Genomic DNA, 22,407 nt, shown 5'->3' on the forward strand with positions numbered 1-22,407 from the left:
AAGATCTGATAGCGGCGGCGGGTCCTGCTGAGCCCTGCGGGGCCCCGCTCAGACCAGGGTCCCCACACGCAGCCTCCCGTTCTCTGCTGGGTCGCCTGTGGGGAGCTCTGACGGAAGGAGGAGTTGGGGCCGGGGGGCCCCAGTTCCGGCTTCCTGTTCCCCCCCAACCCGAGCCAGCCTCCCCCTGCATCCTGCAGCCCCCCTGACGCTGTCCCCGTCTGCTGTCCACAGATCACGTGGCTGTGACCATCCAGCTCCTCTTCAAACGTGGCGACGTCTTCCTGACCTCCCACCTGTACCCCTTCTACGACTGCCGAGTGGCCATGAGCCTGGAGGAGAACCTGCCGTGAGTGCAGCCCCTGTCTGTCTCTCCCAGCCCCCGCTGCGGACCCCACACTCCTCACCACCCTCTCCCCCAGGTGCATCTCCTGTGCCAGCAACCGCTGGACCTGCCAGTGGGACCTGCGCTACCACGAGTGTCGGGAGGCCTCGCCCAACCCTGAGGACGGCATCGTCCGTGCCCACATGGTGAGGGGCCGTGAGGGCACGCGGGGGCCAGGCTGCTCGGCTGAGGCCAGGCCGCACCTGACCAGCCCTGCCCTCCCCAGGAGGACGACTGCCCCCAGTTCCTGAACCCCAGCCCGCTGGTCATCCCCATGAACCATGAGACGGCTGTGACCTTCCAGGGCAAGAACCTGGACACGGTGAAGGTGCGGGGGGCTTGCGGGGCCCTGGCTAACCGGTGAGGTCAGGCCTGGGGGTCCCAGCAGGGGCCATGATGGCTGGTGGAGAGGCATAGGCTTGTTCAGAGCCATCCTCCTGCAGACCAGAAGCTGAGCGCCGGGGCCCATCCAGCCTTCTGCGGCTCAGGGCCCAGCACGTGAAGGAGGCAGAGGGGTCAGGGTGGACGTGGGGACATCTGGACGGGCCTCGAGGGTTTAGGGTGTGCAGGGGCTGGGCAGCCGAGTGCCGCCCAGGAGGCAGCAGGGCGGTGAGTCCAGGTGTTGACCGTGGCGGGGCCTGTCTGTGAGTGGCCGGGTGTCAGTTGGGATGGGGGTGCCCAGGCTGGCCCGGGAGCTGTGTGGGGCACGGCAGGCACCGGGGCCCAGGGCGGGCATGTGGGACGGGCTGGCCCGCCTCGGGTATCCTGACTGGCCTGTCTGGCAGGGCTCCTCCCTGCACGTGGGCAGTGACCTGCTCAAGTTTGAGGAGCCAGTCAGCACACAGGAGCAAGGAACCTTCTCCTTTCGGACCCCAAAGGTACGCCTCCCGGGGTGGGCGGGCCAGGCTGGTGGACCCAGAGGGCTGGCCCTGCGGGGGCAGCCCAGTTACCTCCGGGGCTTGAGGGGTGGGGCGGGGGCAGGCTCGCCACCTGCCCTGCTGAGGAAGCAGGGCCGGCAGGCAGGTGTGGCCTCAGAGCACCCTTGGGCCTCCTGTCTCCCTGGAATCCAAGTCGTCCTCCGTCTCTGAGCCTCCAGCTTCTAGCCACCTGGAGGCCTCCCCTTGCGGCCCGTCGGCTGTGAGGGGACACACGGTGGTCACCCTCGGGGGCTCGGGTGGGAGTCGGGGGTGCAGCGTGTCCCTGTGTGCCCCCAGCTCTCCCACGATGCCAACGAGACGCTGCCCCTGCATCTGTATGTCAAGTCCTACGGCAAGAATATTGACAGCCGGCTCCAAGGTGGGTGGGGTGGGCAGCTGGGCTGGTGGGCGGGCAAGGGGAGCAGGGCGGCCCTGCCGACGGCCAGCTTCTCCCTCCGCAGTGACCCTCTACAACTGCTCCTTCGGCCGCAGCGACTGCAGCCTGTGCCTGGCCGCTGACCCTGCCTACAAGTGCGTGTGGTGCAGCGGGCAGAGCAGGTGTGTGTACGCGGCCCTGTGTGGTAACGCCACCTCCGAGTGCCCACCGCCCGTCATCACCAGGGTAAGCCCCCTTACCCCCCACCTCCCTGACAGGAGGGACTGCAGCCCGGCCCTGGACCAGCTGCACAGCCTGGCCTGCCCAAGCCGCCAGGTCAGCTGGGCTCTGCCAATTTCAGATCCAGCCTGAGACTGGTCCGCTCGGCGGAGGCATTCGCATCACCATCCTTGGGTCAAATCTGGGGGTCAGAGCAGACGACGTGAAGAGGGTCACCGTGGCTGGCCAGAACTGTGCCTTTGAGCCAGAACGGTACTCCGTGTCCACCCGGTGAGTGGGCAACCTGGGCCCTCAGAGCTGGGCCAGGCCCTACCCTGGGGGGCCAGGGGACTGGGGGGATGGAGAGGAAGGACACGGTCCAGGTGTGTGTGGGTGCCCAGGGCTTGCACACCCACAGAGTGTGCCCACCTGCCTGCCACCCACGCAGGATCGTGTGCACCATCGAGGCTGCAGAGGCGCCCTTCACAGGGGGCGTCGAGGTGGACATCAGCGGGAAGCTCGGCCATTCGCCTCCCCATGTCCAATTCACCTATCAGGTAAGCACCTGGCAGGTGGCTCTTGCAGGTCAGGACAGATGTGGGTGGGATCTGGGGGGCCACGTGCTGACTCGGGGTGAGGCGAGGCTGTGCCCCTGCCTCTTTCTGACAATGGTCATGGCCCAGTAGAGGCCCGGGAGGGAGGGCCACAGCCCTGCCGCCCCAGCCCTGAGTCAAATGCCCCCGCTCCTCTTCTAGCAGCCCCAGCCTCTCAGTGTGGAGCCAAAGCAGGGGCCACAGGCGGGCGGCACCACGTTGACCATCAATGGCACCCACCTGGACACAGGCTCTGAGGAAGACATGCGGGTGACCCTCAATGACATCCCTTGTAAAGTGTGGGTGTCACCCACAGGCCGCCAAATCCTGGTCTGCCCTGGTCCTGGGGACAGGGTGAGGGCCCTCTGGCCGTGACCCTGTGTCTATCCTGGAGGGGGCAGTGGAACCAACCAGACCCATTGACCCACTGGCCTGGGGCTGCGGGTGGTCCCAGGGTGGGGTTGACATTGACTGGCAATCCCCACCCCCAGGACGCAGTTTGGGGCACAGCTTCAGTGTGTCACCGGCCCCCAGGCGGTTCCGGGAGAGCTGTCCCTAAAGATTTACTATGGGGGCTCCGAAGTGCCCAGCCCTGGCGTCACCTTCACCTACCGTGAGAACCCAGTACTGCGGGCCTTCGAGCCGCTGCGAAGCTTTGTCAGGTGTGACCTCTTCCTCCCGCTGTGGCAGGTGCCCCCCACTCCCACACTGCTGGCCACACCCACCCCATCTAGCTATTTCCCAGGTGCCCTCTTCTCACTGGGCTTGTGAGGATGTGGCAGAGCTGGTCTGGGTGACAGGAGGAGGCCTCCAAAAATCCCCACTGTATCCCCAGGTCGGGCAGGCCCGACATACCGCCTCCACCTCCCCCCGCCACCCAGCCCAGCCCTGCTTCTGACAATCCAGGGCGGCGGTGCTCAGTCACGTGCTCTGAGCACACACCCCCCCACCCCCCCACCCCCCCCACCCCCGCCCCTGCTATTGCAGCAGGCCTGTGCTTGCACACACCTGTAAGAGTATCCAAAAGCAGGGTGGGGTCGGGGACACAGCCTTGCAGGGCACCTGCTCTGGAGCTGGCTGGGCACCTCCCTTGCCCAGGTGTGCCCACTCAGGCACCATTCCCTCCCTGCCCCCCAGTGGTGGCCGGAGCATCAACGTCACAGGACAGGGCTTCAGCCTGATCCAGAAATTCGCCATGGTGGTCATAGCCGAGCCCCTGCAGTCCTGGAGGCGGCGGCGGGAGGCCGGACCCCTGCAGCCCGTGACGGTCAGTCGGTGCCCGCTGCTGGGGACACGCCAGGGCAGGATGCAGCCTGTGCCAAGTGGCCTAACGGTCCTGCCTCGGCTCCTAGGTCGTGGGCAGGGAGTACGTGTTCTGCAGTGACTCCAAGGTCGTGTTCTTGTCCCCGGCCGTCCCCGAGGAGCCCGAGGCCTACAACCTCACAGCGCTCATTCAGATGGATGGGCACCAAGCCCTGCTCAGGACTGAGGCTGGTGCCTTTGAGTACGTCGCCGACCCCACCTTCGAGAACTTCACAGGGGGCGTCAAGAAGCAGGTCAACAAGCTCATTCACGCGCGGGTGAGGACCCGTGCAGCCCCGGGGGTCAGGTCCTGAGCGGGTGCGTGTAGGGGAGCAGCCCAAGGTCTGGGCTGAGCCGGTCGGGGCATCCCTGAACCCCTCCTGGGCACTGTGACCCCATCCCCCGCCCCCTAGGGCACGAATCTGAACAAGGCGATGACGATTCACGAGGCCGAGGCCTTCGTGGGTGCTGAGCGGTGCATCATGAAGACACTGACGGAGACCGATCTGTACTGTGAGCCCCCAGAGGTGCAGCCCCCTCCCAAGCGGCGGCAGAAGCGGGACACGACCCACAACCTGCCTGAGTTCATTGTGCGTGTAGGGTGGGGGCAGGGAGGGGACAGGGCACCGGGCGCTCCTGGTCTTGGCCACACACCTGTCCTTGCTGAGTCCGCCTCTCCACGCAGGTGAAGTTTGGCTCCCGGGAGTGGGTGCTGGGCCGTGTGGAGTATGACACGCGTGTGAGTGACGTGCCGCTCAGCCTCATCCTGCCGCTGGTCATCGTGCCCATGGTGGCTGTCATCGCTGTGTCTGTCTACTGCTACTGGTGAGCCCCTCCCCCGGCAGCCTCAGCCCCTTGGCCACACCCACCGGCCAGCACAACCCAGGCCAGGTCCCAGGAGCTTCCCTGTGCCCCCAGGAGGAAGAGCCAACAGGCAGAGCGCGAGTATGAGAAGATCAAGTCCCAGCTGGAGGGCTTGGAGGAGAGCGTGCGTGACCGCTGCAAGAAGGAGTTCACAGGTAGGGGCCGCCCTGCAGGTCCTAGGGGAGGAGGGCTTGGAAGAGGCTGCATTGGGAGGGACGGAGGGAGGGACACGGAGGAGGGCGGGCTGCCAGCGGCTGATGCCTCACCCCGACCTCCCTGCAGACCTGATGATTGAGATGGAGGACCAGACCAACGACGTGCACGAGGCAGGCATCCCCGTGCTGGACTACAAGACCTACACCGACCGCGTCTTCTTCCTGCCCTCGAAGGACGGCGACAAGGATGTGATGATCACGGGCAAGCTGGACATCCCTGAGTCACGGCGGCCCTTAGTGGAGCAGGCGCTCAACCAGTTCTCCAACCTGCTCAACAGCAAGTGCTTCCTCGTCAACGTGAGCGGGGCGTGGGGCGTGGGGCGTGGGGCGTGGGGCGTGGGGCGTGGGGCGGGGCCTCTGGGGCGGGGGGCGGGGCCGTGAGGGGGCGGGGGCTCGAGCGAGCGGGTGGGGCTGGAGTGGGGCTGGGGTGGGGCTGGGGTGGGGCTGGGGTGGGGCTGGGGTGGGGCGGGGCGGGGCTCTGACCGGCCTCCCCCACAGTTCATCCACACCTTGGAGAACCAGCGGGAGTTCTCGGCCCGCGCCAAGGTCTACTTTGCGTCGCTGCTGACGGTGGCGCTGCACGGGAAGCTGGAGTACTACACGGACATCATGCGCACGCTCTTCCTGGAGCTCATGGAGCAGTATGTGGTGGCCAAGAACCCCAAGCTGATGCTGCGCAGGTGTGTGGGCAAGGGCAGAGGCAGCGGTGGGGGGTGTTAGGGGGTGGCAGTGGGGCAGCACAGGCTTGTTCAGGCACCTGGTTTGCCAGCAAGTACAGCCAGTGCCAGTGAGTAGGGCGGAGGGACGGCAGGGGGGGCATCGTTGCTAGCAGGTGGTCTCTGCTGGTCACTTAGCTGCTCCCCCTGTCATCAGCCCTTTGTAGGATGGGGTGGAAGATGAAAGGCCCACCCTGAGGGGGCTGGGAGATTGGTCACTTCAGGCTATAAATGTACAGCCTGACGGAGACTCTGGCCTGGATGGAGGCTGGGCTGCTCTGAGGGTGGTCTGGGTACTTGGAAGACCCAGCTGATCCTAGGGGCACTAAAGGGTCCCTCAACACAAGGCCTTTCTGCATCTCCAGGTCTGAGACAGTGGTGGAGAGGATGCTGTCTAATTGGATGTCCATCTGCCTGTACCAGTATCTCAAGGTGGGTTCCACACAGCCCTACCAGGGGGTGGGGAGGGACGAGGTGGTGCTGTACCCCCCAAATGTCCACCTCCCTGTGGCCCGGCTCCACCTGGATGGGTTTGCTTCCCACCCTGGCACGATCAGTCCCACCCATGGCTCAGCCGCCCTGTGTTGCTCTAGGACAGCGCAGGGGAACCGCTGTACAAGCTCTTCAAGGCCATCAAGCATCAGGTGGAGAAGGGGCCGGTGGATGCTGTGCAGAAGAAAGCCAAATACACCCTCAATGACACAGGGCTGCTGGGGGACGACGTCGAGTATGCACCCCTGGTGAGCCCCTGGGGCTGGGCGGGCTGCTGGGAGACCTCAGGGGCCGGGTTCCAGGCCAGCCTCAGGACCAGAAGCTGATGCCACTCGCCTCCTTCGTGGACTTGCATTAGAACCCATTCCCCGTGCTGGGCCCACCCGTGTTCAGGGAGGGGCCTGGGTCACGGGTCCTCAGCAGGCTCATGGGTCACTGGAGAGAGGCACTAAGTGTCATGACCCCAAGCCAGCTGCCTCCTGGGTGCCCGGGCCTGCTGCAGGCGTTTGAGGGGCCTGGGCACACCAAGTGAGTGGTGGTAAACCCGTGTGCGTGTGGCGGTGGTACACGGTGTGTGCCCCCGTGACGCCTGTGTGTTGCGTGATACCTAGAAGCGAGCAGTCCTCTGCCCTCTGTCCTGCTGAGCCACGGCGTGCAGGAAAGGGTGGGGCCTGGGTGCTGAAGGGGCTCAGGACCCCCCACCTCCACTCCTCCACCTGAGGGTGTCGCCACTGGGGGGAGGCCCAAGACGGCTCCCAGTTTGGGGTGAGTGAGGGCGAGGGCCCCTCCCCAGCTGGCCCTTCGATCTGTGTGCCCTGGCAGACGGTGAGCGTGATCGTCCAGGACGAAGGGGTCGACGCCATCCCTGTCAAGGTCCTCAACTGTGACACCATCTCCCAAGTCAAGGAGAAGATCATTGACCAGGTGTACCGCACACAGCCTTGCTCCCGCTGGCCCAAGGCCGACAGTGTGGTCCTCGGTGAGCAGCACCCTCGCGTGCCTGGCTCTGCGCCCGTGGGAGCCCGGTCGGCCAGGTCGGGTGGGCGGTAGCGAGAGGGAGCCCGGACAGGGTGGGCTGTGGCCGGGTCCCAGGAGCTGGGCTGTGTCCTCCCACAGAGTGGCGTCCTGGCTCCACAGCCCAGATCCTGTCAGACCTGGACCTGACCTCTCAGCGGGAGGGCCGGTGGAAGCGCGTCAACACGCTGATGCACTACAACGTGAGTGTGGTGGCCGGGCGGGCCGAACCCCCTGCCGAGAGTGGGGCCGGAGGCCCTCCCTCACGACGCTGTTCCCCAGGTCCGGGATGGAGCCACCCTCATCCTGTCGAAGGTGGGGGTCTCCCAGCAGCCTGAGGACAGCCAGCAGGACCTGCCTGGGGAGCGTGAGTCCCTGCCTCTCGTCCGGGCCCTTCTGGCCTCTGGAGGGCATCATGAGCCAGTGTCCGCCCCGTGCCGCCATCTGGGGGGAGCTGTGAGCCCAGCGTGGGACCCAGGCCCCGGGCTCCGGTCCTCGTCCTTCAGCGCCCCCCTTCCCCACAGGCCACGCCCTCCTGGAGGAGGAGAACCGGGTGTGGCACCTGGTGCGGCCAACAGACGAGGTGGACGAAGGCAAGTCCAAGCGTGGCAGCGTGAAGGAGAAGGAGCGCACCAAGGCCATCACCGAGATCTACCTGACCCGCCTGCTCTCAGTCAAGGTGGGCCGCGGAGGGCGTGTGGGAGGCAGACCTGGGACGGCACCGGTGGGATGCGCTGAGCCCCGCTCCCTCCCCGCAGGGCACGCTGCAGCAGTTCGTGGACAACTTCTTCCAGAGCGTGCTGGCGCCCGGCCACGCGGTGCCGCCCGCAGTCAAGTACTTCTTCGACTTCCTGGACGAGCAGGCAGAAAAGCATGACATCAAGGACGAGGACACCATCCACATCTGGAAGACCAACAGGTGTGGGCTCCGTCCCGCCACCCGCCACGCCCGCCCTGCTCCAGGCCTCGGCGGCCCCTCACACCCTGTCGTCCCACCTCAGTTTACCTCTCCGGTTCTGGGTGAACATCCTCAAGAACCCCCATTTCATCTTCGACGTGCACGTCCATGAGGTGGTGGACGCCTCCCTGTCGGTCATCGCACAGACCTTCATGGACACCTGCACACGCACAGAGCACAAGCTGAGCCGCGTAAGTGCAGCTGCGGGCAGCCCAGCCTGCTTCCTGGCAGCGCGAAGCGTCAGGGGAGGGGGGCTGCGATGCAGGTGAGGAGGTCAGTTTGGGGCGTGGATTCGCACAGCAGGGGCTGGAGCTCAGTAGAAAGACAGGTGCAGGGTACCTGGGGCGGAGGGAGGCCCCCTGGGCAGTGGACCTGTGGCAGCCTGGGACCCCGAGCTCCTTCCCCTTTCATGAGAGAGTTTTACTATTAATCACAAAATGACGAAAACACTGTCAGGTCTGTGGCTGGGCAGGGCAGCTACCGCTGTTGGACCCCCATCCCCCGCATACCGCTCTTTCTCTGGGTATCCTGAGCGCGTGCAGGTGTCTTGGCTTGAGTGTCACTTGGCTCCGACCCCCACAGGACTCTCCGAGCAACAAGCTACTCTACGCCAAGGAGATCTCCACCTATAAGAAGATGGTGGAGGAGTGAGTGCACCCCCCACCCCACGAGGCCAGAGCCTGGCTGCCCACCCTCAGCCCCCACCCAGCGGGGCCCCCGGGCGGTGCGGGCCTGTGCTCAGGAGGAGGGCCCCATGGGTAGCTTCGGGTCTAGTGTCTGGGAGCCACCGCCCTCCGTTCCGGTACCCGCCCCCCGCGGCCCACCCTGTGTAACTCCCCCTCCCCCCACAGCTACTACAAGGGGATCAGACAGATGGTGCAGGTCAGCGACCAGGACATGAACACACACCTGGCAGAGATTTCCCGGGTAAGGGCGGCACAGGGGACACACAAGCTGAGCCCCCCCCAGGATTAGCCCTCCACCCCTCCCCGGAAGGCCCTGCTGAGCGGGCCAGGAGACTGCACTGGGGGCGGGCGAAGTTGTGCCCACGGGGTAGAAAGGAGAGGCGCAGACGAGGGGGCATGGGAGGCGGCGGGGCTCACGAGCAGCTCTGAGCCAGCCCCGCCTGCCGTGGGTCTGCATGGGTGGGAGGCTCTCTGTCTGCGGTGTGCCGTGGCTGTGCGTGTCGTGACCACCGGGGGGACCCTTCGTGTCTGCGTGCTCCAGTGGGAGACAGCCTCCTGCCCGTGGGTCACGCAGCCCTTCCGCCACCCTCCCAGGCGCACACGGACTCCCTGAACACCCTCGTGGCCCTGCACCAGCTCTACCAGTACACGCAGAAGTACTACGACGAGGTAGGGGTCCGGTCCTTCCGGGACAGCCGTGCTCACCCTGACCCTGACCCTGACCCTGACCCTGGCCTGTGCTCTGACGTGACCCCTCCTCAGATCATCAACGCCCTGGAGGAGGATCCCGCCGCCCAGAAGATGCAGCTGGCCTTCCGCCTGCAGCAGATCGCGGCTGCGCTTGAGAACAAAGTCACGGACCTCTGACTCCGACCTCCGCCGTCACGGTCTCGGGACACAGGTGTGTGACACCCACTGCCGGGTGCTGGGCGGCCCCGGGGGAGCAAGGCCAAGCGGGCAGGACTCAGCCCTTCTCTCTCTGGCAGAGGAAGAGCCCCCGGGCTTCCGAGTGCGTGCGTGGCAGGGGGGCCCCCACCTCAGCGTTTGTAGCCTCATAGCACCCTTCTCCGGAGCAATAGCGCCGGGCGGCCACCAGCACCAGTTCCCTCCTGCAGAACCAGCATCGGGGGTGTCTCCTTCAGGCCTCCTGAGCGATTTGAAAACGTGCCTTACGCCCCCGGCGCCACGCTGGGTTGCTGGGGGCAGTCGGGCCTCAGCCCCCCTCCCCAGGCACCAGCAGCCGCCTCAGATACCTGGGTTGGGCCTTTTGGGGTGAGGTCTGAGTGCCCGCGGCCCCCAGGACCTAGTGTCCAGACTCTGTCCGCCTGCCCTGCCTGGACTGGGGCGGAAAAGTGGTACGATGCCTTCCTGACCTCGCTGGCCTGCCCTGCGGGGCACTGGCACTCCCGGGGGACTCCGTGCTGCAGGCCCCACCTCAAAGGTCAAGCTGGACGTCAGACGTCGAGGCCCAGGCGGCCAGAAGGGACCCAGCAGACTGGGGGTCGGGGTCCCGGCCTGTCAGACAGGCTGACCTGGAAGCCCTGCCCAGGTCCGGGGGGCCGGGAGCAGCTCCGCCAGGACACCCGCAACCCTTTTTGTAAATCTTGTTAATTGTCAATCAAATACAGCTGTCTTTTTCACTCTGCTGGTTGGCTGGGTTCTTCCCGGGGCTGCCGACCTGCCGTCCCTACACACCTGACCCGTTTTGGTACTGGGCCTGTCCTGCCCACGGCCTCCCTTCCTGTGCGCTCCTGGCCGCAGAAGCTCACCTGAAGGTGGGCCCGTGTGGCCTCGCACACCCACCCCACAGTCCCTGGCTCCTCTGGGCCAGGCCTGCTGGGTGTGCTGAGGCAGTCCGTCCACAGCCATCAGCTTGGCTGAGTCCACGCCTTCCTGCTGCCGCAGCAGGACAGGATGGTGGTCAGGGGTGGGAGGTGAGCGCTGGGGTGTGAACCTCTCCCAGAGGCACATCCTGGTGCACCCCAGCACTGAAAGTGATCCTGAAGCAGGTGGAGGTTCCAAGGGCACAGTGCGGCGGCCCCGCCCCCCACGGTGTGGGATTGGGCCCGCTTGGGCGCCATCTGGTGGCAGGGGTGGGCGTGGCGCAAGCTCTCAGGGACCTGTTTTCTCCTTCCTGAGGTGGGGTGCCTCACAGGTGTGGTCCACCCAGCACAGGTTTAGTAAGCCCCTACTGTGTGCAGACCCCACTGGACACGGTGGTTCCTGGAGGGAGGCCCTGTATCCCCCTGCTCGAGGCTGTGGGGCCATTAGGGTCAGCTCCTCCTGGGGTCCCAGGCACCTGAGAGCAAGAGGCACCTTTGTTGGTGTAGGAAGGAGGGGCTTGTCCCGGAGGCAGGCGATGGGGGAAGGCAGATTGCTCCCAACCCCTGTGTTGCACACAGAGCAGGAGCCATGAGATGCGCTACTCTGTGGCCAATCAAGCACACGTGCCGTGACCACACAGGCATGCGCGTGTGCACACACACGCAGCACCAGTGTGTTGGGCCCCTCATTCGTTCTTTCAACACGCGTTGTCCTGGGCACTAGGGACACAGCAATAAAGGGGGCAGAAAAGGCCTTCCTTGAGGGAGCCCTTGTGTTCCAAGAATACCAACCCTAGCAGAAAAGGGATTTAGTGGCTCCATAAAGGCAAGTGAAGGGGTCCAGCTTCAGATACGGCTGGATCCAGGTGGTCACATGTCTTTGGGTTCTATCTATCCGACCCTCTTCCCAACATGTGCTACTTTATTCTCAGACACCTGGGACGCTGGTGGCAGGCCACCCCAGCCTGTGTCTCCTCCACTTGGGGCACACCACTGCGGCTGAGAAGGCTCAATGGGCTAGGCCTTGATCATAAGCCACTTCTGTACAGGGACGGCCAATTTTGAGCCACATGGAACAAGAGTGGATATCTCCCACATGGAAGGGGTACTAGGCAAACAACTGACATCCCCCACCCCAGGGACCCCTGAAATGATAGTGTACTATGGTCAGGACCAGAGACCCAGATGGGCAGGAGAGCTGAACAAGGTACTGCTAAACCAGAGCAGGGGCGGCATAGTCTGGGAGTGTTCACCCTGGGGGGAGCGGGGGCAGGGGGAGCAGGAACCTGGAGGCCTGGCTTCTAGACTGGACCCCTGTGGGCCACTTTCTCCTCAGGCATGAAATGGAGAGGAGTCAGTGAGCCCGCCTTTTGCTGCAGGTCCAACAGGTGGGGTTCCCTTCCCCCTCGGAGGACAGAAGTGTGAAGGGATCCAGAGGCCATCCTTTCATGGGGCCAGTGAAGAAACTGGGCATGGATGTTGGGTGCACAGGGGTGGGCAGGCCAGCTGGAGTGGTCAGGAGGCTGGCAGACCAAGGGGTGACCCAGCCTTCTGTCACTTTCCACTTCCCACTTTCCTCCCAATGCAGTGGGAGTGGGGAGATGCAGGGATGGAGGTGACCAGCGACCTCGATGACCTTTCCTTCCAAATTGCAGAAAACAGCCCAGGACCACACCCCACTTGCTTGTTAAGAGCATGAGACCTCACCTAAATCATGGGGCCCCTGTGACAGGGCCAGATAGCATTTTAGGAAGCTCGTTCTGACCTCAGGGAGAAGTGCAGCCAGGAGACCAGTGTGGGGCTGAAGAGGGGATGGCCTGGACCTGTGGAGAGGGGACAGTGCACACGGAGGGTGGGGGCATCTCGGTACTTAGGGGTAGCTGTGAATTACAGCAGAGAGTGGAAGGAGGCCAGGGGTGGGGTGCCGGGGACCCAGGGCTCATAGGAGGCTATTCCGTGCCGCCCCATCCGTGCCCCATCCTCACACCCACTGGCAGGGCCTGCCACTCCTGGCTGCCCTCCATCCGCACCACCCTCCCTCCAGGCTCAGTCCTCGACCTGCCGGCTGGGACGACGCTGTGAAAACACACAGCACAGTGCGAATAAAAATCTGAAATCCTGTCGGTGCTCCCTGCCCAGCCTGCCACGGCCCTGCACCCATGGCCACCACTCTCCATTCTGGTCCTCAAGTCAGGCTAAGTCCTGAGAGGCTGGACTGTCTGGAAGCTGGCCCAGCATCACTGCTGTCACCTCTGGGGGCTCTGACTGCGCTCTCCCTGCCACCCCACCACCACAGGGAATCCTCCCTGGTCATTCCCCTGCAGTATCATAGCCCCCTCCCCTCCAGAGGGCAACTTGGCTGAGACTGATCTGCCCGGGCGGCGGGGCACACTGCGGGCGCCCCTGTGCCAGGGCAGGTTTGCTGAACGCTGAGGGAGGGTCTCAGCGCGGTGTGTGACCGCTGAGCAGGGCAGTGAGGCTGCTCCCCTCTGGTCAGCGCTGACCACTCGCAGCTGGGATTCCGGGTCGACAGACACCCCTGCCCCCGTGGAGGAGAGAGGACAAAGGCCGCCCCTTCCTGCGGCGCGCAGCCGGTTCCCACGGCCCGCTGCTCCCTCCCGCCTCCTCTTCCCCTGCTTTAGCTGAAGCTCCATTAACTCCGCACAAAACCTCGGCTGCTTCGCCCGGCAGGCCGGGAAAGTGCCCCAAGCGTGAGGCCCCGAGGAGGCCCCGGGTGGGGCGGCTGGGGGAGGGGACACCGGTGTCCTCACCCCATCCCCGCCAACCTCCGCTGGCTCCCAGAGAGGGAACTGAGGCCGGAGCAGCCGGGCCTGGGACCCTGCTTCCTTTCTCACTTTTGGGCTCCCCCCAGGGTCCGGATTTGCCAGGCAGAAGTGTCCGTTTGCCTGGTACTGTGTTGACATGTTTTATTTTAATTTGGTTATCAATATTTAAATATCAGGAGATTTCACATAAAAACTCAGGTTTTAGTTTGTTTCAAAAAAGTGGAAGGTTGGGACCTCAGCCTGATTTCCCACTCTCCTGGGAGGGGGCAGCCCAGCCTCTTACCCACTGCTTCCGCAGGGTGGAGGGTCAGGAGGCTATTTATATCCCAGGCAACGTTCTCTCCGAACCACTGTCACTTTAAGTGGGAAGTAGAAGTAATCGCTCTGGCCTAGAGCTCTAGACAGATGCTGAAATAGGGAACATACCCCTTCACAGGTACAGCCGCCTGTGCGAACTGCACCTTCCAGGTGGAGAGAGGAAATGTGCAGTGCTGGGCAGAGTTCACCCGATCTCGGGAACTATGGTTTCCAACTAGCGGAGCCCCCGCAGTACCTAGGAAAGTCAGGGTGGGCTTCCTCGAAGAGTTGACAGCTGAGGGAGCTGTTTCAGAAGGAGGAAAGGTACCAGGCCCCAAAGAGGACCCATTTGGGGAGAGCTTCTTACGGGCCCAACACCCCAAAGGCCCCTGGTGCCGCCGCTGTCCCTGGTCCTGAGGGCTGGTCTCCGGGCCTGGCCCAGCAGTCACGCTTCTCCCAAGGGGCAGCTGGGCCCAGCCCTGGAGCCAGCCCGTGCAGGATGCCACACCAGACTGTGGAAGGGTTACCGGGAAGCGAAGCACACCGCCAAGGCCGGATGGCCTCCACGGGGGAGGGAAGCCAGGCTGACCCAGGATCCAAGGCACTTCCAACTGCCCACGGCGGACGGGCCCTATCCAACCAAATGCCTAGCTTTTATTAGGGGGTATTTTCTCTTCTGATAAAAAATACCTCCCATGGTTTGTCCCTGGCTTCTTTGATTTAGAGGATTCTATCTTCATTTCTGTGGGAACACGCTGGGGGAAGAGGTGCAGGGCCCGGAGCAGGTGAGAGGAGAGAAGGGATGCACGGACCAGAGCAGGTTGAAGGGGCGTTAAACGCAGGACCCGGACTAGGCGGATGGCGGGGTGCGGAGACGGGAGGTGAACAGCGGGGAGGTGCCGGCATCTGTGCCGGCAGGGGAGGGTGCGGGGAGCGGAGTCCTGAGAGGTGGTGGCGGCCTTGGTCCGGGCAGTGCCGCGCCGAGGACCCACGCGGCGGATATTGGGGAAGTGCGTGGACCCCGGGAGGTGGGCGGTAAGTCGTTCCACGGCATCCCCCCACCCCCGCACCCCCCCCACCCCGCCCCGGGAAGGCCGGTTTCCGCTCGGCCGCCGCCTCGGAGGGGCAGGAAGCCGCGCGTTCGTCTGCGGGAACCCCCTCCCCGGCCCCGCCCCGCTCCGCTCCGCCTCCGGCCTCCGGCTCGGGCTCCGCGGGGCGGGGGGCGCGGGGCGGGGCGCGCGCCGAGCTGCGGCCGCTCCGGACATGTCGGGCCCGCGCGCCGGCTTCTACCGGCAGGAGCTGAACAAGACGGTGTGGGAGGTGCCGCAGCGGCTGCAAGGGCTGCGCCCGGTGGGCTCGGGCGCCTACGGCTCCGTCTGGTAGGGGCGGGGCGGGGCAAGGGCGGGGGGGACTGAGCGCGCGCCCCCTCCCCGCCCGTGCGGGGTTCCCGGCGTGGGGAGGGGCTCGCCCTGCCTCCGCCCCCGGGCCTTACGCGGATCCGAGGAATGAATGGGGGGTGGGGGCGTGAGGGAAACTTTCCTACCCGAGCCTCTCCCCGGCGGGAGAGGGGTCGTCCTCCCGCCCCTCCAACCCGGAGTGTCCCCCTCCAGGCCCGCATCCTGCGGCGTCACAGCTGGCGAAAGGGCGGGCAGGTCTCCCGGGCCCCTGGATGTCTGAGCATGCATCTGGGGTGCCCCCGGTCAAGGGCCAGGCAGCCCTGGGCTCTGGCAGATACCCCCGCCCCAGGGTGGGTAGTTCTGTTTGAAAAAGAAGAGCCCAGATTGGGGGGTGGGGGGCAAGACCCCTCACCTGAGAACAACCTCAAGCTCCCCCGTGGGTCCAGTCCACTGCCCCATTTTCCAAGGGATCTCAGACTCCGAATGGGGCTTAGGCCTGATCAGAGACGCCTACCATCCCCCCTAGGGGGCGTCTACACCCCACCCCATTTTTGCCCCAACCAAGAGAGCTCACACCGCAGCCTGCAGTTAGGCCCTGGAGCCCAGACAGGAGGGAGGGTGGGGACGGGGGAGGCCTCTGGACCTGGTGGGGTGGAGGCTGGAGGGGGCTTTGGGTGGCAAGGGGCTTGCAGACAGTCCAGGTTGCAGTTGCAGTGTTGACAGTGAGCCTGATTGTGGATGTTGAGAGGTGCCCCCCCAGAATCCAGAACCCGTGAAGTGCCAGGTGACTGCGGGGGTCATGGGTGTGGGGAGGCAGGGCCCCTGGGGGCAGGGTGTTGCTCCAGGATCCTGCAGAAGGTTAGGAGTGGGACTTCTCAGACCCCCTTCCAAGGCCCAGCACTGGAGCCTGGAGCAGGGGTTTGGGGTCCCCTGGGCCTCAGATCTCACTCTGCCACTGGCCAGCCATCAGGAACCTCAGTCCATTCCAGCCATTCCAGCCACAGGCCTCTATCTTCATCTCTAAGACCACAAGGGCAGGAAGAGGGTGTGGGCCAATGTGTGAGTGGTCCCTGGGGGATCTGACAGAGCCCTTGCTGGAAGTGCCTTCTGGGAACTCATAGGGATAGTCAGGCTCCCCAGGGGAGGTCTCTCTCCACCACTTAGCTCTGCAGGGCCCCCATGCCGGTGATGGGCTCCTTCCCTCCTCTGATGTCTGAGGAAGCTGGTGACCCGGTGCCAATTCCCACAGTCCTTTGTTGACTGTGCAGACACAAAAGGATCTGCTGCGCGCGCACAAGCACACACACACACACACACACACACACACGGGCGCACACCCCGTGAAGAGCCACTCCCCTACTTCCCACCCCAGCAGTGGCTTGGATGGGGGAGGGGCTTTCCTCCACCACCGCCTGGGCCGTGAGCACCCCAGGTCCTGCAGGAGCTGCTCCCCGGGCCGCGTGGGCATGGGAGGTGGGCTGAGGCTCCACTCACTCTGGAGGGAGGCTGGATCCTGGAGACGGGAGATCAAGTGGGAGGGAAGGGGCGAGCAGCAGCCAGAGGGAACACTGGGCGAAGGCATCCCTTCCCGAGGGGCAGTGGGGCCACTGGACGACCCGGCCACTTGTGTTTGAGGATGATGCCCGTGAGTGTGGCATCTCCTGTGAAGAATAGCTGGGTGTGGGGCTTGCGGGTCTGGACCTCAGGGGAGTGGGGTTGCACGAGGGGAAATGTTCTGTGGGTCCAGGCACCACCCTCTGCTGGGTATTTCCTACTGTCCAGTTTCTCATTGTGAAAAACAATGATGCAATAAACCCCTTTGGTCAGGTTTTCCTCCATATTTTGAATATTTGGGGGCTTTGGAGGTGACTCTGGAACCCCCTCAGGGGGCCTCCCAGACCCCCTGGCCTATGGGGGAGCTGGAGGACTGCCTGCTGTCTGCCGCTGGCTGTTTCCCTGGGCTGTTATTTCCACCCTGAGCTGGGGGCAAGAGTCACTGGGGCCAGGAGACAGGAGAAATCCAGGTCCTGCCCTGGGCTGCCAGGTGGGCTGGGAAGGCTGGGGGTCAGAAGGCCGGGTGGAGGGTGAACTGCCTCTGGAGGAAGGTGCAGGACCCCAGGAGGGAGGGGAGAGGCTTGGAGGGAGTGTTCAGACCGCCTCCTGGTGCCGGAGGCCTTCTGGCCTGTGGGGACCACGCGATGGAGGCTCGGCCTCACAGGCCGCCTTGCAGCTCGGCCTATGACACGCGGCTGCGCCAGAGGGTGGCGGTGAAGAAGCTGTCGCGCCCCTTCCAGTCGCTGATCCACGCGCGGAGGACGTACCGCGAGCTGCGGCTGCTCAAGCACCTGAAGCACGAGAACGTGAGCCGGGGGCGGCCGGGCCGGGGGTGGGGGCGCCCGCGGGCCGCCGAGCCCTGACTGCCCTCTGCACCCAGGTCATCGGGCTGCTGGACGTGTTCACGCCGGCCACCTCCCTCGAGGACTTCAGCGAAGTGTGAGCGGCCGTGGCGGGGAGGGCGCGGGGTCGGGGTGGGGACTCTGTGCTGATCTCTGCCGCTACCCAGGTACCTGGTGACCACGCTGATGGGCGCCGACCTGAACAACATCGTCAAGTGCCAGGCGCTGAGCGACGAGCACGTTCAGTTCCTCGTGTACCAGCTGCTGCGCGGGCTGAAGGTGGGCGCGGAAGCGGGGGGCGGGCGGGGGCGCAGGGGGCAGAACCTGACGCCCCCGCCGTCTCCCCCTCGCAGTACATCCACTCGGCGGGGATCATCCACCGGGTAGGTGCCGCGCGCGAGGGGTGGGGCGTGGGGCTCCTGCGGCGGCGGCTTTGCCTGCGCTCACGCCGCGCCCGCCCTGCAGGACCTGAAGCCCAGCAACTTGGCTGTGAACGAGGACTGCGAGCTGCGGGTGAGCGGCTGGGGGAGGGGCTGGCGGGTCGGCCGGCGGGGAGGCGGAGCCCCGGAGGCGCTGACAAGCCTGGGGGTGCCTCTAGATCCTGGACTTCGGGCTCGCGCGCCAGGCGGACGAGGAGATGACTGGCTACGTGGCCACGCGCTGGTACCGGGCCCCTGAGATAATGCTGAACTGGATGCACTACAACCAGACAGGTGACGTCAGCCCGCGTGGGGCCGCCCCGTGGGGCCGGCGGGCCTGGGGAGGGGGTGGGGCCGGGGCCCAGAGGCCAAGGACCCTGGGGGGCAGGCCAGGTGTGGGACCTGCGTTCACGAACAGACGTTAAGACAGGCAGAGCACGGTGGGTCCTGGGCTGACGCTTCCCCCTGCCCAGGGTTGTGTCTAGAGAGGAGGGGCTGCTGGCTTTGGGCCTGAGCGTGAGCGCAGGGCCACTGGGCTGGCGCAGTGCAGCCAGCCCCCAGCTCTCTGAGGAGGGACTTGGGGTGGGCAGACTGATGGAGACGCCTCCTCCCACAGTGGACATCTGGTCAGTGGGCTGCATCATGGCCGAGCTGCTCCAGGGAAAGGCCCTCTTCCCAGGAAATGACTGTATCCTTGGCGCAGGTTAGGGGTGAGCCAGGGTCTCCTGCTGCGCGGTGGGGGTCGAGGGGGGTGGGCTCTGCCCCGCACCGTGCCACCTTGGGCTCACTGTCCCCAGCGGCAGGAGAGCAGGTTCTGGGCGGTGACCCAACGTCTGGGGTTTGGGGTCCCGGGGAGAGTCCATGCCTGGCCGTTGGGCATTTCCTGAGCCAGGCAGACATCGACCAGCTGAAGCGCATCATGGAGGTGGTGGGCACACCCAGCCCTGAGGTTCTGGCAAAGATATCCTCAGAACATGTGAGTCATTGGTCACCAGCCCCCTCTGCTGACCAACCACTCCCCCGCCCGCACTCTGGAGGAAGGGGCGCTGTGGGAATAGATGGGGCACCACGGGGGGAGCATGGGTCACAGTGGAATAGACTCCAAGGCAGGCGCTGACCCCTTCAGGGGGAAACAGGTGAACTGGGGAGACATTCCGGGCGTGAGGAACAGTGAGGGTAAAACCTTGGCGCCTGCAGCGTCCCGGCCATGCACAGTGGAGTGGCACCAGGCCTGTGACCTGCAGGCACGTAGGGCCAGGCAAGGTGCTGGAGCCGCCACATCCAGAGTGGGGAGGTCTCTGGTCTGCGCATGCCCTTGCCCAGGCCTGCTGGAGTGACTGAGTCTGGGGGCTTCTCCTGGCAAGCCTCTGCCTGGCTTAGGGCCACGGGAGGCAGGCGTTGAACAGCCCCCTCAGGCCCTTCCGCTGTGCTCCTAGGCCCGGACCTACATCCAGTCCCTGCCCCACATGCCCCAGAAGGACCTCAGGAGCATCTTCCATGGAGCCAACCCCCTGGGTGAGGATGGGCCCTAGGTCCTGGCTGGGCTCCATGTCTAGCCCTGGCTGTGGAGCTGACCACCCCCGCACCCCGCCCCTCGGCAGCTGTGGACCTCCTGGGAAGGATGCTGGTGCTGGACAGCGACCAGAGGGTCAGTGCAGCCGAGGCCCTGGCCCACGCCTACTTCAGCCAGTACCACGACCCCGAGGATGAGCCCGAGGCCGAGCCCTACGACGAAAGCGTTGAGGCCAAGGAGCGCACGGTGGAGGAGTGGAAGGGTGGGTCTGAGGACTGCAGCCCCCAGAGGCTGGGTGCTGCCTGTTTTCTGCAGGAAGTGCTCCAGTTCCTCTTGAGAGTGGTCTGAGCGAGGCAACAACACGGCCCCTCAGCCCCGCTCTAGGGGGGGCAGGTAGAGCTGGGGTTGGGTGTGTCCAGCAGAGGCTTGGGGGCAGCACGGGGCAGGCCCAGGAAGGGGCCCATGGGCCGAGGCTGCTCTCAGAGGGTGGTGGGCCTGGGCTGCTGAAGGCCTGAGCTCACCCTTCACCCTCCCCTCGCAGAGCTCACCTACCAGGAAGTCCTCAGCTTCAAGCCCCCAGAGCCACCGCAGCCGCCTGGCAGCCTGGACGTTAAGCAGTGAGGGGAATGCGGCTCGCCAGCTGCACTCGGACCCGAGGAGGGGCCTGAGGCCGCCTGCCCTCCCGCCTCGGCCTGCCAGACTCCCACGAGGGGCACCTCCCAACACCACTGCGGCCAGCAGCGCCCACCCCTGGCCTGGGACCCTTGTCTACATGCCGCTCCTTGTGGGAAGCCTGCACGTGTGTGAGCCACGGGTGTAGGAGTCTGGATAGAGCATCCTGGACTTCCTTGGTCCTCCTACCCCCTCCCAGCAACCTGGGTCTCCTTTGGGACCTCGCTATGGGGGACCTGGGTGCCATAAGAGCTCCCCCCTGGGGAGTGTGTCTGTTTCCAGATCTCCTGGCTCGCAGAGGGCTGTCTGTGGGGGGCGGTGCCTTGGGGCTGGAGCCTCCTGGAGACAAAGGAAGGGGTCTCGATGGTCAGAGCTGCTCAGCCTGGAAGTGGGGGGCTACCCTGGAAAGTGCTGAGACTCAAAGGATCTTCCATGGGGGTGGCAGAGTGGGGACAGCTGCCTGGAGCCATGTGTTCACCTATGCTGTGTGGCACATACGTGCTCCTGGAATTCACATGTCAAAGCAGATGCAGGCGCATGTGAACCTGAGGGCACCTGAGGGCCAGTGGCCATGACCAGCAGGAGGCCCAAGTTGGGGTGGCTCTACTGTTGCCTCCCCTCCTCTCAGTTCCTGGTGTGGGTGGGGACGGGGCATTGCTGAGATCCTGCTGGGCAGCATGCAAGGGGCTCAGGTGGCCGTGGGCAGCCATGTGGGCAAAAGCCCCCTGCTCCTTGGATGTGAGGGCTGCAGCAGGGTTCTGAGGCATGAGGGCACCGTGCCAGCTGGGGGGCTGGCAGGCACGGGGGCCTCCAGCCTTGAGGACACACACGCCGATGTGGATCCGGATCCTGGACCTTGGCCAGAGCTGATGAAGAAATCTCTGCCCACTCTACCTCTGCCCACGCTCTGGCCCTGCAGCCCGGCGCTGGGGTGCTCAAGTCTGTGGGTCAGCCCTTGTCCTCTTCCCGCCTTCCAGAGTGGAGCTGACCTGGCGACCTCTGGAACAGGGCCCTGCTCCAGGCGTGTGGGAGGTGTGGGTCCTCCGTCAAGGGGCGTCTGTCAGGTGGTGACCTCTCACCTTGCAGGACCAGGGAGGTCTGAATGCCAAGTGCCTGCCCCAGGGTTTCGCAATAAAGTTCCCCTCTCACTCGGCTTGTGTCTCCGGCTCTAGGTCCTGCTCCCCCGCTGCCCCCACTGCCTGGAGAGGGTGGCCATATCCCCCTGGTCCCTGGCCAGAGCAGCCATCTTCACCCTCCCTGTTCCCTGAGGGCCAGTGGGATCTGAGGTGGACAGGGCGTGATGTCCACCAGCAATCAACCCACTGCCCTCAGAGGTTCATTGGTCAGGATCTGGCCCAGATCCAGACCTGCCCCTTCACTCAGTGGTCAGGGAGGACACGGGTGGGGGCTGTTGAGGTCTCTGGGAGCAAAGGCCTGCCCTTCCCCAGGGTCAGGGAGACAGCTTTCCTTTCCTTCCTGGTTAAGGGGAAAGAGGGCTGCTTCAGCCTTCGGGACACACACTGAGCTACCAGCCCCTGCTGCTCACTGCAGCTCAGGCTGGGAAGGCAGGGTATCCCCAGGATAGGGACCTTCTATGCCTTTGCCCTAGGCCCTGGGGGTGGGGGTGGGGATCATCTGGGAGCTGGGCCTGCAGAGGCCTGGTCAGTGTGGGTGCTGGTCCTCAGGTCTTGGAGAACCCCTGGAGACCAGGCTGGGCCAAGTCCTGTGGTGGGGTGGATGGGAGCAGAACTGGGACACACCCCATCTGGGAGCCTGGCCTGATGCAGGACCCTTCTGGACCCCTGGACCCCATCACAGGGAGTAAGGGGGCCAGCTGGGGGCTTCCTGGAGGAGACAGGTGGAGTGCCACAGGCAGCCCAGGGCATGAAGGGCACGGGGATGGGCGGCTGTGGCTCCAGTGACAGCAGGCTGCCCCCACTGACAAGCCTGCAACTCCTGAGCACCCCGATCAGATCACTGCGCAGCCCAGCTGTAAAGCTGCTCTGGCCAGGCCGGAGCTGCTGAGCTGCTGATTCATGGCACAGGGCACAGAGGGCGGGGCAGGGGGCCCTGGGGATCTTATTACCCCACTCTCAGGTCTGGGCCACGGGGCTGGGGGCTCTGTCGTCCAGCGGCATCTGGTCCAGGATGGGGCCAGACCCATGAAATGATGATGCCCCCACCTAAGGGTAAGGGGGCACCCACCGAGAGAGCCCCAGTAGGGCCCCCCTTCACCCCTGGGGTCAGGCACACCTCCCTGGAGAGAGTGGAGAGGCTCGGGCTGGGCTTTGAAGAGCAAACCTGAGGGCCTCAGCTGGGCAGGGGTGGGACAGGCAGAGGGACGTGCAAATTTCTGGAGCAGTCTCCACC

At 65.0% G+C, this 22,407-nt stretch overlaps 2 protein-coding genes across 10 annotated transcripts in view; both read left to right on the top strand.

Moving 5' to 3' along the window:
* PLXNB2 (plexin B2) overlaps positions 1–10,379 on the top strand; it is a 29,981-nt gene extending 19,602 nt beyond the window's left edge. For 6 of the 7 annotated variants that reach the window (XM_061205606.1, XM_061205611.1, XM_061205609.1 and 3 more), the window contains 29 exons: positions 232–346; positions 420–528; positions 609–710; positions 1,168–1,260; positions 1,597–1,678; positions 1,761–1,921; positions 2,037–2,185; positions 2,343–2,451; positions 2,650–2,786; positions 2,979–3,149; positions 3,625–3,754; positions 3,840–4,067; positions 4,203–4,379; positions 4,475–4,614; positions 4,708–4,808; positions 4,936–5,165; positions 5,367–5,548; positions 5,950–6,016; positions 6,178–6,324; positions 6,899–7,055; positions 7,193–7,293; positions 7,373–7,457; positions 7,615–7,769; positions 7,849–8,009; positions 8,092–8,239; positions 8,631–8,695; positions 8,900–8,975; positions 9,329–9,403; positions 9,497–10,379. In XM_061205606.1, coding sequence (XP_061061589.1) covers positions 232–346; positions 420–528; positions 609–710; positions 1,168–1,260; positions 1,597–1,678; positions 1,761–1,921; positions 2,037–2,185; positions 2,343–2,451; positions 2,650–2,786; positions 2,979–3,149; positions 3,625–3,754; positions 3,840–4,067; positions 4,203–4,379; positions 4,475–4,614; positions 4,708–4,808; positions 4,936–5,165; positions 5,367–5,548; positions 5,950–6,016; positions 6,178–6,324; positions 6,899–7,055; positions 7,193–7,293; positions 7,373–7,457; positions 7,615–7,769; positions 7,849–8,009; positions 8,092–8,239; positions 8,631–8,695; positions 8,900–8,975; positions 9,329–9,403; positions 9,497–9,601 — 3,758 coding nt within the window. In that variant the 3' untranslated portion in view covers positions 9,602–10,379. The remainder of the gene's footprint in view (positions 1–231; positions 347–419; positions 529–608; positions 711–1,167; positions 1,261–1,596; positions 1,679–1,760; positions 1,922–2,036; positions 2,186–2,342; positions 2,452–2,649; positions 2,787–2,978; positions 3,150–3,624; positions 3,755–3,839; positions 4,068–4,202; positions 4,380–4,474; positions 4,615–4,707; positions 4,809–4,935; positions 5,166–5,366; positions 5,549–5,949; positions 6,017–6,177; positions 6,325–6,898; positions 7,056–7,192; positions 7,294–7,372; positions 7,458–7,614; positions 7,770–7,848; positions 8,010–8,091; positions 8,240–8,630; positions 8,696–8,899; positions 8,976–9,328; positions 9,404–9,496) is intronic. The other variant, XM_061205608.1, reaches the window with a different exon arrangement.
* A 4,487-nt stretch (positions 10,380–14,866) lies between these two features.
* MAPK11 (mitogen-activated protein kinase 11) lies at positions 14,867–21,190 on the top strand. Of its 3 annotated transcripts, none has more exons than XM_061206415.1 (12): positions 14,867–15,019; positions 17,256–17,397; positions 17,472–17,530; positions 17,601–17,712; positions 17,787–17,816; positions 17,899–17,946; positions 18,032–18,146; positions 18,469–18,540; positions 18,749–18,828; positions 19,289–19,367; positions 19,454–19,627; positions 19,907–21,190. In XM_061206415.1, exons 1-12 carry the CDS (start codon positions 14,904–14,906, stop codon positions 19,984–19,986), a joined length of 1,107 nt encoding a protein of 368 aa, XP_061062398.1. In that variant the 5' UTR covers positions 14,867–14,903; the 3' UTR covers positions 19,987–21,190. The 3 variants fall into 3 exon arrangements, with proteins under 3 accessions (XP_061062398.1, XP_061062399.1, XP_061062400.1); XM_061206416.1 differs by having other exon boundaries at positions 17,268–17,397; XM_061206417.1 differs by having other exon boundaries at positions 17,332–17,397.
* The last annotated feature ends 1,217 nt before the right edge of the window (positions 21,191–22,407 follow it).

This window comes from Eubalaena glacialis, chromosome 11, assembly GCF_028564815.1.
Source record: "Eubalaena glacialis isolate mEubGla1 chromosome 11, mEubGla1.1.hap2.+ XY, whole genome shotgun sequence".
NCBI lineage: Eukaryota > Metazoa > Chordata > Mammalia > Artiodactyla > Balaenidae > Eubalaena > Eubalaena glacialis.